Genomic DNA, 15,424 nt, shown 5'->3' on the forward strand with positions numbered 1-15,424 from the left:
TTGTGGGTGAAATAGTTTGAAGGGCTGCTGTCTCTGCTGTCTCTTTGTGCTGGGAAACTGGGACACAGATCTGTGGAAGACGGAGGGCATGGCAAATACAGAATGTATCTGTATTCATTCACATAGTTAATAAATAGAAGAAAAAAAGTGGATTTGGAAAATAAGATTTCAAGGATCTTTTGAGTTTACCTCTATGGATGCACCACCAATAAGCATGCAGTAATTGGAGAAATGATTCCAGAATCCGACTTTAAATTACAGGCTTTCATAAACACATTTTGCAGAAGAAGAAAAAAAGTGCCACAAAGTGAAAGCTCAGGAATGTATTTATTTCATGCAGATGAAAAGGCAACACAAAGCTCATTGTTTTTTATAACAAACTGATTGATTTGAAGTTGGATTTTTATGTCTCCACATATTCAAAAGTTGTTTCCTGCTGCAGGAAGTCACTGATCAACACAATTTACAGAACACAAAGTCCTCCTGCAACGAGCCAGAAATCAGCAGTGTAGTAAAATGTTTGGAAAACACAAATTATCAGCTAATTTTTGGGTCAGGGTAATTAATGTAATACAAAATAAGAATCGGTTCAACTGGTTTAAGCTAGAAATTGTATTTTTAATACTTTTTAAAAATGTATTTATTCCTTTTTGCTCTTTCATGGCATTATTGAATGGTACAGCTTAGAGAGATGACAGGGAATGGGATCACAGAAATTTTTTTTTTTTTTTTTTTTTTTTTTTTTTTAATTCATTAATTTAGTCTGGATCACCAGCCTCCATTTTGTATCACAGTTCGTACCTGGTGGCAGACAAAATATTATAGTCAAAGAAAGGTTTATAGAGAACCAGTCTGAACACTGATGGTGTCCTTATTCTTTTGCCATTACACTGAGCAATCAACATTTAATTTATAATGATACGTTAAAGAAAAAAATGTGTCTATTACCAAATAGTTGTACTGTAAGTCCAATTATAGTTACCTGTCATTCTTTGATCTGTCTTAAGGACCTTTTTAATAGCACAAAGAATACAGTTTAAAAGTCTTGAATGTAATTTGGTGAACACTGCAGAAACCCTGCAGTTTGCTCTTGTGTCTTTATCTTCTGCACTACAGCTGATGAAACAGTGAATACATGTGACCTGCAAACAGGGAGAGCCATTAACCTGAGTGTAACCCCTGTCTCTGCTTTACAAGAGGCAGCCACACACACACACACACACACACACACACACACACACACACACACTCTCACGCTCTCTCTCTCTCTCTCTCTCTCTCTCTCTCTCTCTCTCTCTCTCTCTCTCTCTCTCTCTCTCTCTGCGACGTTGCCAGGTCTGACGGATGGCAGCAATTAGGAGTCTTTTTAATCCAGTCCACAGTTTTATGAGTGAGTTTATAGACACGCTGCGATTCTTAATGTCAAGGTAGTGTTTGTGCCATCTGAACCCTTCCTGAGATGTTTTCTGTGTAAGCTTTGGTCAAAAGATGACTTCCGTATTCAAGTAAGTCCATTAGTAGTTTCATATTTAGCTCAGCGAGTGTCTCTATACAGAAATATTTCTCTGGTTTCTGGTTTTACGGTTGCGCAAACTCTGAGGGTAAACATGTCAAGATGACAAAGGAATCGTGTGATACGTCTGATGGCATGCCAATACTTTGCTGCTCTGTAAACCACCTCCCCACACACACAGGAGCTCTGGTTGGTGTGTGTGTCTGCTCCAGTTTTATCTGTACTTCTGTTTTTTGTTGCTCTGTTCCTACTCGGTAAAAAAAGCATTGGTGTAAAGTAAATGTTATGACATGAAATGAATCTTTACAGATTTCTGTGGGGGAATTTGATTGTTTGAGCAGCAAATATGATGAGAACACAGCAGAGAAACGTAGAAAATGAGCAGGGAAACACAACATAAAAACACTCTCCTCTGTAAGTCTTTTTCAGTTTGACATGTTGGTGAACTTGTTACCTCAGATAAAAGAGGCCTTGTGTTCAGGATATGACAAAGGTTTCCAATCCAAACTTGCTCTGTTCAGTGTCAACACCATTTAATATGTGTGTACATATAAATGTGTGTTTTTACATTCCTGGTGCTCCACTTCCAGTCAGTGCTGCTGGATGTTACTGGTGTTTCAGTCTCAACCAGATATGTCTGGAAATTGTCACTGTCAGGCTTAGAGACATGTTCTTATTGAACCATCACTGTGAATGGCATATTGTGATCAAGAAGGAACAGCCAGAGACAGAGTTTTAGCATCAAGTATAACCGTGTGGTCTGAAACATGGAGCGCATTTTAGACTTTGTAGACATTTGCATTCTTCTGTAGGATCTTTTATAAACATCCGTAGAAGCAGAAATGATTGTCTTTTAGTATGGCACAGTGCATGATCCTCATTTTTGCTCCCAGTGTTCTACATCTGTTGGTTTGGGCATCTTTTAGTTGATATTAGTGCAGTCAGATCCCAGCAAAAGTTGTTTTTATGTCCAGTGTTACCATGGTTTTTCCCTGTTTGAGCATTGAGATTGTTTCAATGCCTTCCTAAAGCACTTGTTGAAGAAGGTATGGAAGCCCATTTCTGCCCTGAATGACCAGATGTTGCTTCTTTTTATAATGCACTAAAGAAGGATTCATCTAACTTACTGTGATTCTGCGAAAGCATGTCAGGATAATGCGTGGTTGAATGGGCTTCCATGTAAAGGAGACAACTGTCTCCAACACCATTTTAGCACTGATCCATCATTGAGATTTACTCTCTACAGACCAGCTTTACTGGCCTCTTGGAGAGAATGTCACTGGTTTCACATCATGTTACTTTCCAGTTTGAAAGCACGTTTATACCCCTTACAATGCACATTTAAAGTGAAAATGGAGAAAAATACGAGCAGCCTAAGCCACATGTGTATAAGTAAAACCAATGTGACGACTTTATAGGCCACAAAGACGTCACTACACCATTCGTAAAAAAGAAAAGTTTCAGTTTAAATGTTATTTATATTCTTTATGTTTACTTGCTAACAATACAAGAACGCCACTTGATTATGATCTTTTCATTACTAGTCCACATTCCCTCTTTCAAATTGTGTTGTCTGCACACAAACCGCAGCACATTAAGATTCAAACTTGACACAGAAAGCATCCTGACACTCATTTACACTCACCAACCACACTTTAGCTGTTTATATGTTTTTATTTTGTCTTAAATGCTGCCATCTGCCAAGCGATACAGAAGTATCCACTGCCGTTTCACTACGCTACAGAACAGCTTCTTTTCACAAGCTTTGAGACTCTTTAACTCATCCTCAGCACCCCACCTAAAATAGTTTTATGTTTAATCATTTATTCATTAATATACATAATTATGTTTTTTTTATGAGGCTTCATCATTTCTTTTTTCAATCCTGGTTGTTTAACGATAATTAGATTGAAACTTGAGTGTTTTATTGAGGTCTGTGTGTTTGTGTGTTGTCTGTGTATGTTTGAATTGCTTTACCTTGCTGAAATGACTTGAAACGAAATGTTTTTTTGTTGGTTCATTGGCTCACATACAGTTTATCTGTCTCTGTCTCTGTAGGGTGCTGGTCAGGAGAAGCTGGGCATCTACATCAAGTCTGTCGTCAAAGGCGGAGCAGCTGATGTGGTAAGCACACACACAGAAAGTGGAACCATGACAGAAAATTATGAGGGTAAACACACACAGTGACTCACTCTGCGGTGTGTGTGTTTTTGTTTTTACAGGACGGTCGTTTGGCGGCAGGTGACCAGTTGTTGAGCGTGGACGGGCGCAGTCTGGTCGGCCTATCACAAGAGAGGTAAACACAGTTCTCCAGTTAGCAAAGTTATTTATAAAGATGTTTTTTGGCAGCCTTGATTTGGTTTTGGAAGACAAATTTGAATACCTCAGCTCCCAGAAATAATGTGATTTGATGCCAGCTAAATGTCCTCTTACACTGATTTCCAATTGGGAAATTCCCGGCTGACACGTGTAAATTATGATTAAAGCTTCAGTGATCTATCTCTAAGAAACACCAGGGTGTAAATGTGGATGCACATGGTATTATTTTTTTTCTTTAGTCAACCACCTACCGCACAGTTTTGATGTATTTATGGTTAAGCTATGATGAAACTCAATTTGAATTTCTTTTTTGAGAACTGAAAACATCTAAAACTGAAGTATCATGTTTACGTGACATCAGATAACCGCAACCTCAGGGCTGAGAGTCTTGAGACATTGAGGCAGTAAAAAGAGAAAATTTCCTACATGTCTGTTTGGAGCGCACAGCACAAGCAGAGCGAGGGTGTGTATGTTTTAGAAACGGCACTCGTGGCTAACACCCGCTCAGATTAATCCAGTTATTCCTCTCCCTCTGCATGCACAGGCTTGATGTTGACAGCTGTCAAACTGGATTTACAAATCAATTGTTTAAGTGCTTTGGTGTGCAGGTAGCAGGTGGGAGAGGCTCATTACATCATGACATTTCAGAGCATGTCAACTAAGAGTTAATCAGATAATTACCCTATGATTTTCTGAACCTTTTTTGGTCATGGTATCATCCTGTGGTCATCTCCTCCTGCTCTGACAGGTTTAAGATAAAGTTTGATTTGTAGCCTTTAGGTCTGGTGTATGTTTGCATAAAAGCTACTAAATCCTGCGATATTTCAAAATGTGGATTTACAGCCCGTTCTCTGCTCAGCATCAAGCAGTTGACGTTGCATTCCCCGAGTTCCATCCAATCCAACACACATGGCTCATTACCTTGTGTGATCTGCCCCCCAGCTTTTTATAGGATTTGGTTAAAGCCCTGCGCACATGTGGCTGTTAAAGAACATGGGTACTGTGTGTGTGTGTGTGTCTGTGTCTGTGTATGTGTGTGTATGCATGCATGTGCGTGTGTCTGTGTGCATGTGGTTGAACCAGCAGGATTGTACTCAAATTAAAGTGAAGTGAGTCGCTGGCAGTGACAAATATAATCCCTGCCGCCTCTAGTTCATAATAAAAGTATTCCAGTTTATTTTTCTTCCCGTTTGGACGCACGTAGACAGAAACTTTACTAGTGTTTTCTCATAATGACTTAAATTTGGTTAGAAATCCATCTGTAGTAGGGCTGAAATGAGGAGATGATCAACAGAAAAGAATCAAAAGGGTCTCTACAATTATTTTTAAAGTATTAAAATGTCTAAAATTTAGTATTAGTAAGTATTATCCTTAAAAGTTATTACCTAGAAATACATTTGAATTTGTGAGATCTGTTTTCTTTTTCAATTATCCCTCTTTTAATTTCTTCTGGTCAGTGAATCAAGTTCTACTGAGTGAAATGATAATTATATTTGAGTCTTATGTTTAAAATAGTCCACAGTATTCTTACCCACATTGATGTGACTATGTTTTTTTCATGTCATACTACAGCTGTGACAATAAGCCAGCCAGTACTCAGAGTATCATCAGTAAAACCTCTAGATTTAATGTTGATTTCAAGGCTTCAAGTTGGAATCAGATGTAGTATTTTAAAGTTACTACTGGGTACTTTCTTTTTTTTCTATTGTGGCGGCCTCTGGACAAAAGATGAGGATGATAAAACAAAGTAAACTTTGTTTTAATGCCGTACCACCAGACTAAAGAGCAGCTTCTTTCCTCAGGCTATAGGACTCAACAAGTCATCCTCAGCACTCCATTATAAAAAATAGTTTTCATTTGATGACTTATCCAACCTGGATAAGTCAGAATCTAAACCCACTGATATGCATTAAGAATAACTGTAATAACTGTACAGAAACTGCTAATTTTCTCGCTGATGGTCTTATTTGCTCATGTAGGTCACATAGAGACATCAGGAATAAACTGAGACTCTTTCATAACAAGTTAAAAGTTCTTTGTAGTATGTTTAAAATGTTTCCAGCACCAGTGTTACAACACCCTCCTTAGAGGTTCAGTTCCCCCCAAACAAACTCTTAAATGGGCAAACAAAGGAAGAAACCTCACAGTGAACATAACACCAACATCCTAGATAGATTTCACAGTCTGGAATTCCACCAAAATGGACTCCGTCCCGTCGTTCAGTGTAGTGTGAACATGTATGTGTAATAGATTCAGGGCCTGATCTGTAATCTCTTCATTCAGTATTCCACTTCAGTTATATGTTTTTCATATCACCCACCATCTTTAGATAGCGGTTTGTATTTAAGATGAGATTTTGTATACGACTGAACCACCAGCCAGTTTCCTGTTAATTACATTTTTATGTGTGCGTTCTGATACATCTTCAGCACGGTGTTACCATCGAACATTTAACTGAATTCATGCTGTGCTTTGATCAGTAAAAACATTGATCTTTAAACAGCTCACTGCAGCTAAATGGGACGTTCAAATATTAATGTGTAGTATATCAGTTTAATGCGTACACCACAGAGAATAGAATAAGTGTGTCAGATCCTTTGAAGATGTGTTGAAAGTTTTATATTCATCCTCTCTCTCTCTTTCTCTCCCCCGCTCTCTCTCTCTGTGTTTTCAGGGCAGCAGAGCTGATGACGAGGACGGGCTCAGTTGTAACTCTGGAGGTCGCCAAGCAGGGAGCCATTTACCACGGACTGGCCACACTCCTCAACCAGCCGAGCCCCATGATGCCCAGAGGTGAGCATACACCCATTTAACAGATAGATACACTCAGAGCAGCTTGTATTGAGTTTACATTAGTATCTTCTTATTTTAATAAGATTATAATTACTTTTTTGTGCCACACTCATACTCACAGGTCTGGACACACAAAGAAACCTATTCACATGCCACTAGTATGGAACGATGTCAGAGCGATAGGTTTATAGTTTTGCAATTTATTTCAGACGCCAAACTCACATCGGACGTATTGTTTCATATGTTCATGGTTCCCTTGAGTCCTTATTAAGCCTGAATATACAACAGATGGACTGACAAAATTATTGTTTTAAATGTGCATTTTCTTTTTTTTTTTTTTATTAATTTGTCTGTTTTTCCTCATGATGTTGAAGAACTTTGTGTTGTTGTAAATAGCGGTAAATGATCATTTGCACACCTTTTGTTGATGAATCGAATGATGGACAGAAAATAGAATCTGCAATGCATTTTTTAGTGAGTATGTTTTATTCAAGAAAAGTTTCAAGATTTAGGACATGAGAATGCAGTCTACATTTTCATATAAGGAAAACCCAGCAGGCAAATACAAAAGGAAAACTGGTATCCAACATATACAAGAAAAAGCACTCGTAAGACACCCGCCCTCCCTCCCTCATATCTGCTCAGAGCGTATTATAAAATAACAAGGGTTGCAGTGGTACATGAGCATAATGCTACATGAAGAGCGGCCATTATGAGTTGTGTTTATTGGTAACAGATGAGGGGCACATCCAGATCTTGCTGAAATAAACTGTGACCCTCTGTTCTTCAGAAAGTACCGTATTTTGTTGAGGTGAAGGGTCATTTCCCCAAGAATCTGCAATCAAGCAATTGTTTTTGGCATTTTTCAAGCAAAAATCTCAAATCATTCTCAGGCTATAGCTTCTCCAGTGTGAGGAATGCTAATTTTCTCTTTTTGATATCATTATAAATGTAATATTTACTGTAGGTTTGGGACTGTTGCTCAAACAGAATTCATTTAGATATGTCAACGTGTGCTCTAAATATTGCAAGGTGCTTTTTCTGCATTTTTAGATATTTAATAGGCCAAACAATGAACTAATTAATTATTAAAATCATAGTCAGAATAATCCGTAATAAAACTGCAGGTCTATTTCCAATGAAGAACAGTGAACTGCAATATGCCTTTCAGCTGTTTTTCCACTAAATACTACACTGTAAGTCTTAAATTAAGAGCCATTTAAAAAGATGACACACAGTCGTATATTTGGCTTCCTAAACCCTGCAGATTCTTGCTGTTTAATAGCTGTGATGAATGGACTATTGTGAGTTCCACCATTAGTTAATGCCAGTAATTTTTGTGTTGTGGATGAAAGAAGAGAAGCAGACTTGTCCAGACAGTGTGTCCTTGTTGTCTTCTCTATAGTGCAGTAAAAAACCAGCCTGCAGACTGAAGGATATAATGAGTGTTTGTGGCCACAGCCAGATATGTGTGTGAGACGAGCTGCACACACACACACACACACACACACACACACACACACACATACATGGCACTGAGTTTACTGGGTTGTCTGGCTGTGTGCTGGTCTTTGTCTGCTGGAATGTGACCCGAGATTCATTAAGGAAGTCTTCTGGCCGGGCCGGTCTGTGGTCCAGGATGACGATAAAGGGGTGTTTCTCCCAAATTCCCTCGACCGCAGCGTGTTTTTTCCAGTTCAGACAGAGAAATTTAACCGCCAGGCAGCGAAGGACGCTGGTCATTCTTGAGTGAACCTAATGTTTGGAAACTGGACAAGTCCAAGTGTAGATTCTCACAGACTGAGGGTGTGACTGTACTGAAGAAAACCTAGACGCACAGAAGGAAAACACCAGGGAAACACTTGAGACTAGATAAACCTACATTTGAAATTGACTTAAATTATTGTCTTAAATGGCTTAAGATTAATGTAACCTTATGAAAAAAGACTTACAAGGAATTGGAACTTATAAATAATTTCATCATTTTCCACAACACTTTGATAGCCTTTTAAAAAGATGACACAGTCGTATAAAAATGTCTAATTAAAATGTAAAAAAAAGTCTTGTTTTGTCTGCAACCCAAAGATATTCAGTTTACTGTCCATAAATGACAAAGCAAAGCAGCAAATCCTCACATTTAAGAAACTGGAACCATGTTTGTCGTTTTTGCTTAAATGCTCAAACCAATTAATTGATGTCAATGTAGTTGCCATTAAATTTAAGAGTTACAACTAATTGATTACTTGTTGCCACTTTAAACCAGTGGAGCACCCTCTAGATATTCATTTTTTATCCATGCCATTGATAAAGCTATGAACATCTGGCAAAATCCTTAACATACATCACGTGAGCAAAAAGGAATTGGTCTGCAGTCTCAGCGCAGTGTCACCTAATCATCTGCCCAAACTGCATTTGAGGAGGCGTCATCTAGAAAATCATGAAAACAGCTAAAGACAAACTACGATGACACACTTTCATATTTTCACAATAACCAAAACAAGTATTAAAATGATTTTGTGATACTTTTTCTGTCTAAAAAACTAATTCTCTCTCTTCCATCAGCATCCGACCGAGGCCGTGACAAGAACGGGAAACTGCGACCAAAGAGCGAAGGCTTCGAGTTGTACAACAGCTCAGTGCAGAACGGCTCCCCGGAGAGTCCGCAGGCCGGCTGGGACTCTTACCCCGAACCAAAGAAGATGAGCGGCGAAGATCGACTCCTCAAGAACCGAGCTGACCACCGCTCCAGCCCCAATGTTGCCAGTAAGGCCTTCACATACATGCATTGAATTTTTTTAGACACTTGACCTACATGCCAAATGTTCAGCTAAATTGAGTTTTTTATTGTAGCAACCAGTTCTTCTTTTTTAATCATGCCTGTTTAGTGAATTTGACCACACAAAATAAGCCAATACTGATCCATTAATCAGAAGGATACGATTGTTACATGAGTCATGAACAACACACTCCATGTTATCACACATCCAGAACATTTCCAACTAATTTTGTGAGACACTAGGTTTATGCTTGGCATGGGCAGTTATGAAAATAGGGGAAAAAAAGTGAAACTACACTGTTATTCTTAAAGTACTCCACCCTGATATGGAAACAGTTCCACAGTAATGTTTGGCAATAACACTGTCTGCAATAATCTTAAAAAATGATCTCTTACAGCAACTATTTATTATAATTGGGGATTTATTTGTGACTCATTTGTTTCCTTAATTCATTGCTTATTCCTCAATGTAGTTGTATTTTTTAGCAAACCTCTTGAACTTTCTCTCCTCATCATCAGATCAGGGCCAGAGTCCTGCAGGCAAGGCGGTTTACCCCGGAGGACCCGGCACTAAGATCACCTCTGTCTCCACCGGCAACCTGTGTGCTGACGTAAGTAGCGGTATGATTGAAGCAGGTGGCGTCTTTGTGTGGAATGCTCCCGCAGACCAAATGAGACTAAAGTGACACCAACACTCAAAGGACACACTCACAATTTCTGTTTTCACCGACCAGGACGAGCCCTCCCCTCCCCGTCCAGAGGCCTACCCCATCCCCACCCAGACCTACCCCAGGGAGTACTTTACCATCCCGGCCTCGAAGAGCCAGGATCGGGTCGTCGGTCCTGGACAGGCACCCTCGCAGCACTGGCAGGGCATGGAGGACAGAGAACGCCTCCCTGTGGTCGACAACATCCACAACAGCATGCAGGTAGAGCAGCAAGTCATGTTTCAGAGATCCTTTAGTGATGTGAAGAGGGTTCACTAATAGAGTAAAAACTCAACTAAACTGATCATTGCCAAAGATCCTTGATTGATTTACTTGAGAAGATGGTTTACTCTGGACAAGTTTGAGACACCAAACATTGTAACAAATAGAATTTCTGTCTTTTGTTGTTTATTGTTGAATCACTTTAGGATGGTATTGTTTGTCTTTATATGTTGGTGAATATTATTTGAGCATAGCTGTCAGTGCTGAAATTTTTGAAATCAAAAGTCAAAATGAATCAAAGATTTGGGAAATCGTGGGTAAATGCTAGTATTAAAAAAAAAAAGAACAGCCCTAAGTTCAGATAAACACACCACTTCACTGTAATACAGCCTTTAAAACCAGTAAAAAAACAACATGATATTACCCAGCCATACTTTCATTGTTTATCCCCTTTCTCTCATCTCTAATCAGTGTTTTTGTCTTTTCCTAGCGGGTGAACCACTCCCAGGAGGACTTGTACCCTCCTCCAGGAAGTCTGAGGCCAGACATGCAGCCGCACTACCAGCAGGACTACCAGCACAGGGACCTGGACTACCAACACAGAGATCTGGACTACCAGAGAGGTCCGCCAGGTATAAAGAAAGAGAACCAGAGAGAGGAGGACAAAAAAAGGGCCTGATGGTGTTATTTACTGTCAGATTATGTAACAGCTTAGTGGTTTTCAGATTCCAGATGTTCTCTTAAACGTAATCAAATTTGATGATATGACTTTCGATTACATAATATCAGCTAATCACTATTTACAATGTTTTATTCAGAACGAAAAATGTGAGAATATTGAGATCTATAGGCCTTCATAAATAGATCTGAAGAAAAGGATAAAATGGCTGCCTCTGTGTCTGTAGGTGTAGGTCCTGACCACTGGGCCCCACAGCCACAGGTCTCCTCCTCGTTGGAGTCATCCACATCCAGCCAGGAGCACCTCAATTTCTCCGCCTCTTCCTCCTCCTCCAACAAGACCCAGAACCAGAAGACGGGGCCGGGCCGATGGAAGACGCCCAATGCCCCTCACGCTGTGCCGCCACATTCGGCCCAGACGCCATCCCGCTCTGACCTGCCCCCTCCTCCACCTCCACCGCCGGCCCCTTACCCTGATGCCTACGACCCCTACGACCCCCAACCAGACTTACCACTCCCGCCGCCTCCCACTGCTGTCACTCCTGTCACAGCCCAGCAGGCTGCCGACCGCAAAAAGCGTGAGGAGCAGCAACGCTGGTATGAGAAGGAGAAAGCTCGGCTGGAGGAAGAGAGGTAAGATCTTTTTTAAAGTTATTTTACAAAATGTCCTCTGTGTTCCAGCTAAGCTTAAAAACTGTAGAAATGATGATGATGATGTTGATGATGATGGTTTCCCAGGGAGAGGAAGAGGAGAGAGCAGGAGAGGAAACTGGGTCAGATCCGGGCCAACCCTGTCATGCCCGTCCAACCTCACAACAACGGAGGATCCATGCCTCCTCCTCACCACCAGCCCCCTCTGGCATCTGTGGCCCCGCCCCAGCCCTACCTCCCCCCACAGCCTCAGCCCCAGCCTCCCCCATCCAGACCAGAGAAGCTGGCTAGCCTGCCGCGGTCAGCCGTCCCTCCCCCTGCCAGTGGCCCCAACCCTGGTAACAAAACGTTTCTTATATTTAATGTTTCCTTTATACACAAACTGCCACATTTGAATATTAAATACAATATGATGTACCTGTAGGTATGGACACGGTGATCAGGGAGCTGTTACCACAGCAGCAGCCACGGACCATCGAGAGGCGAGACCTGCAGTACATCACCATCAGTAAGGAGGAGCTAACGTCCAGTGACAGTCTGTCTCCAGACCCCTGGAAACGAGACGCCCGGGAGAAGGCTGAGAAACAGCAGCAGCTTCATATCGTTGATCTTCTGGACAAGGAGATCCAGGAGCTCCAGGTAGGCACAGTTAAAACTCTGTTCAGAGGGATTTGTTTTTAGCTTAAAGGGTCAGTTCAGCCTTAAATCAAGTGTATATTTTTCCTCTTACCTAAAGTGCTATTTATCCATGTTTGTTTTGGTGTGAGTTTTAGACATATCGGCCTTCGTTTCAATATAATGGACTTAATGTCATCTTGTGGTGCTCAAAGTTCCTAAAACAGAATGATGCGTGCATCTACTAATGAACGAGAGAGAACGCTGGATGAAAACATTAATGGAGTCTGCAACATGTATAAAGCGTAGCGTAGTGTATCCTATCATAGCAAAATTACCTTTTACTTAAGTGATTTTGTCAGCTTTTTGCAGCGCAGCTTCAAGATGGCCTTTACCATGTCACCTCTATCTTGGTGTTCAAGGTGGAGGAAATTAAGAGTTGCTTCCTCTTTAAAGCATTAGGTTTTCCCAATGATACACTGTAAAAGCAGAGTAAGTGAATACTCACATTTGAGAAGCTGGAAAAAGCTTTTTTTTCACATATTTACTTGAAAAATGATTAATTTTTCAACAAAATAGTTGGCAACTCCTTTTCATTTGATCCACTAATTGTTGCAGGTCTAGTGTTGATACAGTTTGCGGGTGTAGTTTGGTTGAAAGAAAGTAGTCCCTTACAATACATGAAACTGTTCACAAGGTCTGTTGATCTTGATATCTTGAGTAACCGGGTCATGATTTCTGTAGAGACATTTCTTTTTCAAATGTTTTCCAAATGTACTTTTTTGGCACTTTGAGCATCACAAATCGAGTGCCATCCAGTTCATTTACATTCAAAAAAATCTCTATGGCTGATATCTCTAAAACTCAACAACTCACGCTAAAACAATAGAGATGGATTAATGGCTCCTCAGGTAAGAGGAAAAAATAGTATTTTATTTTGGGGTGAACTGTCTCAGTAAATGATTTACAACCAGTTCCAACTCTGAGCGTACTTTATTTTCCAGGCGAAGCCGGAGCGAACAGCGGAGGAGAGTGACCGCCTCAGGAAGTTGATGCTGGAGTGGCAGTTCCAGAAACGACTGCAGGAGTCAAAGCAGAGCGATGAAGACGAGGAGGACGAAGAGGACGAGGATGTGGACACCATGATGATCATGCAGAGGCTGGAGGCTGAGAAGAGAGCAAGGGTAAGACAGGGGCGGGAAGATGATAGAAAGACTGGAAGACAGTAGAGAAATCAAAGAAAATGATGGCGAGGAGAGGTGATGAGGCTTAGAGACCAAGACGAGACGAGAAAAGTGGAGAGAGTAAATTTAACATTTACAGGAAGTGCTGAGGGAAGAAGGGGAGATGTAAAAAAGAGAATCTGACTTTTCAAGTAAGAATGCCCAACATCTCACAGTCAGAAACAAATCCGTAGTTGAGTTGACCTAGAAGGGCGAGCCACAGGAAATCATGCTGATGCGGAGGGAAAAACAGAACCAGCTTTTAAATGCTAGAAGCGGAAATGAATTCCTGTGTGGCAGCGCTCCCACTATGAATGTCCTGCAATGTGCATCTGCAACATGCTTCTGTCATCGCTTTGCCATGCTGAGCTGCTTAAATCTGATTGGCTGGAGGGGTGGACGGGTGGGTTTTGGGGCAGAGCAGGTGACGATGTTGTTAATGCTGCGTTCACATCGTATGGATCGAACTGTGTGACTTTAAGGCAAATGGTACATGTGGTGATTTACGTTTCCTGCAGATTTCAGTTTCCTGCCCACTGAGATGGAGGAGTTCATGATTTACAGCAAGCAGCTGCGTCCTGCTGTCAAGACACAACAACTTGTGTCACTACTAGTTTAAAGTGAAATGACAACATCTGTTCCTGCTCTTCGTTAAATGAAGTCAGAACTGGTCCTCTTTGTATTTGGCATCTTTCCTATATAATGCAAATGTAGCATATGTGCTGTGCTGCTTAACAAGAATGAACCATGACCACAGTGTCTTCTGCAACCTGAATGGATATAGATTTAGTTAAATAATTCTGGATAATGCACAGTAGAACTGGATGATTTTAACATCCCATCCTGATTTATACTGTTTTTAAAGTGATGTGATATGATGTTTACATGCACATTAATATTCCACCTTTATTCAGAATATGACAATACTTAGAATTTTGAATTAAATGGCTCACTTTAACGGCATTTTCCAAACTAGGCCTTATTCAGATTGTAGCATTTTGTAATTAAGACATGTGGGAAATCATCTGAGTTTTAGAAGCATTCTTTGGACATGTAAATATACAGCACATACAGACTGTATATTATAGGTAAGCGTTGGAAATAATGATACTAAGACTCTTTCCAATCACCACTGGGTTTGAAGCCACCGACTGGCATTTTCTGGGCCAATGGACTCATCGATTAAGTTAGAAAATGATTGGGAGATTAATCCATGGTGAAGATGAAAGAAGTGAAAGAAATGTTTATCCCAATTTCTCAATTCAGTGATGAGGTCCTTAAATATTCTGTTGTCAGTCCAAACCCCAAATTATTCAGTTTAATTGAGACACTGCAAACAACTTGGATAACAACAGGTTTTTAGATATGTACAAATATCACAACGGCAACCATTTCAAGGGGTTGGTTGAGGGAATGAAAGAGGGAGGCTATGTTCTGTAAACAGAGTATGCACAGCAGCATGTAAATGTGAATATTGGGAATCATTGGGAATAATACCTTTTTCAGAAAAGGGCAAAAAAATTGAATATTTTTTGCATGTAAATGTAGTCAGTGGCACAAACTGTTCCATAGTTGAGAACTAATGTTGCAGAGCAACCAAGCCACAGAACTTCTCCACAGGCTGATGATACTTCACAGCCTTTATTCAATGTATTGGCACGAAAATGGTTCCTGAAGCTGTTGCTTCCTGAAATCAGTAGACATACTTTTGAATTTTTATGCAGCATTATTTTCAGAATTTCTGCCATATGACTGGATGAAGCAGCATGTGGTTGTGCTGGATGATGGATGCTGCTGGATGATGGATGCTGCTGTGTGATGGATGTGGTTGGATGAAGTGGAGACACGGATGGAAAGTGTTGAATCTTTCAGCCTGTGACTGAGTGTGTACTTTTAAACTGACCTTCTGGAATTTATGTCCTCCTGT

At 40.5% G+C, this 15,424-nt stretch overlaps 1 protein-coding gene across 14 annotated transcripts in view; it reads left to right on the plus strand.

The window, feature by feature from the left end:
- The window catches only part of afdna (afadin, adherens junction formation factor a), a 112,757-nt gene that overhangs the window by 81,545 nt on the left and 15,788 nt on the right, over positions 1 to 15,424 (plus strand). For 13 of the 14 annotated variants that reach the window (XM_084377953.1, XM_084377966.1, XM_084377963.1 and 10 more), the window contains 11 exons: positions 3,572 to 3,637; positions 3,736 to 3,809; positions 6,507 to 6,625; positions 9,188 to 9,388; positions 9,921 to 10,012; positions 10,136 to 10,330; positions 10,821 to 10,962; positions 11,236 to 11,641; positions 11,747 to 11,997; positions 12,084 to 12,298; positions 13,279 to 13,458. In XM_084377953.1, coding sequence (XP_084234079.1) covers positions 3,572 to 3,637; positions 3,736 to 3,809; positions 6,507 to 6,625; positions 9,188 to 9,388; positions 9,921 to 10,012; positions 10,136 to 10,330; positions 10,821 to 10,962; positions 11,236 to 11,641; positions 11,747 to 11,997; positions 12,084 to 12,298; positions 13,279 to 13,458 — 1,941 coding nt within the window. The remainder of the gene's footprint in view (positions 1 to 3,571; positions 3,638 to 3,735; positions 3,810 to 6,506; positions 6,626 to 9,187; positions 9,389 to 9,920; positions 10,013 to 10,135; positions 10,331 to 10,820; positions 10,963 to 11,235; positions 11,642 to 11,746; positions 11,998 to 12,083; positions 12,299 to 13,278; positions 13,459 to 15,424) is intronic. The other variant, XM_084377961.1, reaches the window with a different exon arrangement.

Source organism: Pagrus pagrus (genome assembly GCF_965226575.1).
Source record: "Pagrus pagrus genome assembly, chromosome: 16".
NCBI lineage: Eukaryota > Metazoa > Chordata > Actinopteri > Spariformes > Sparidae > Pagrus > Pagrus pagrus.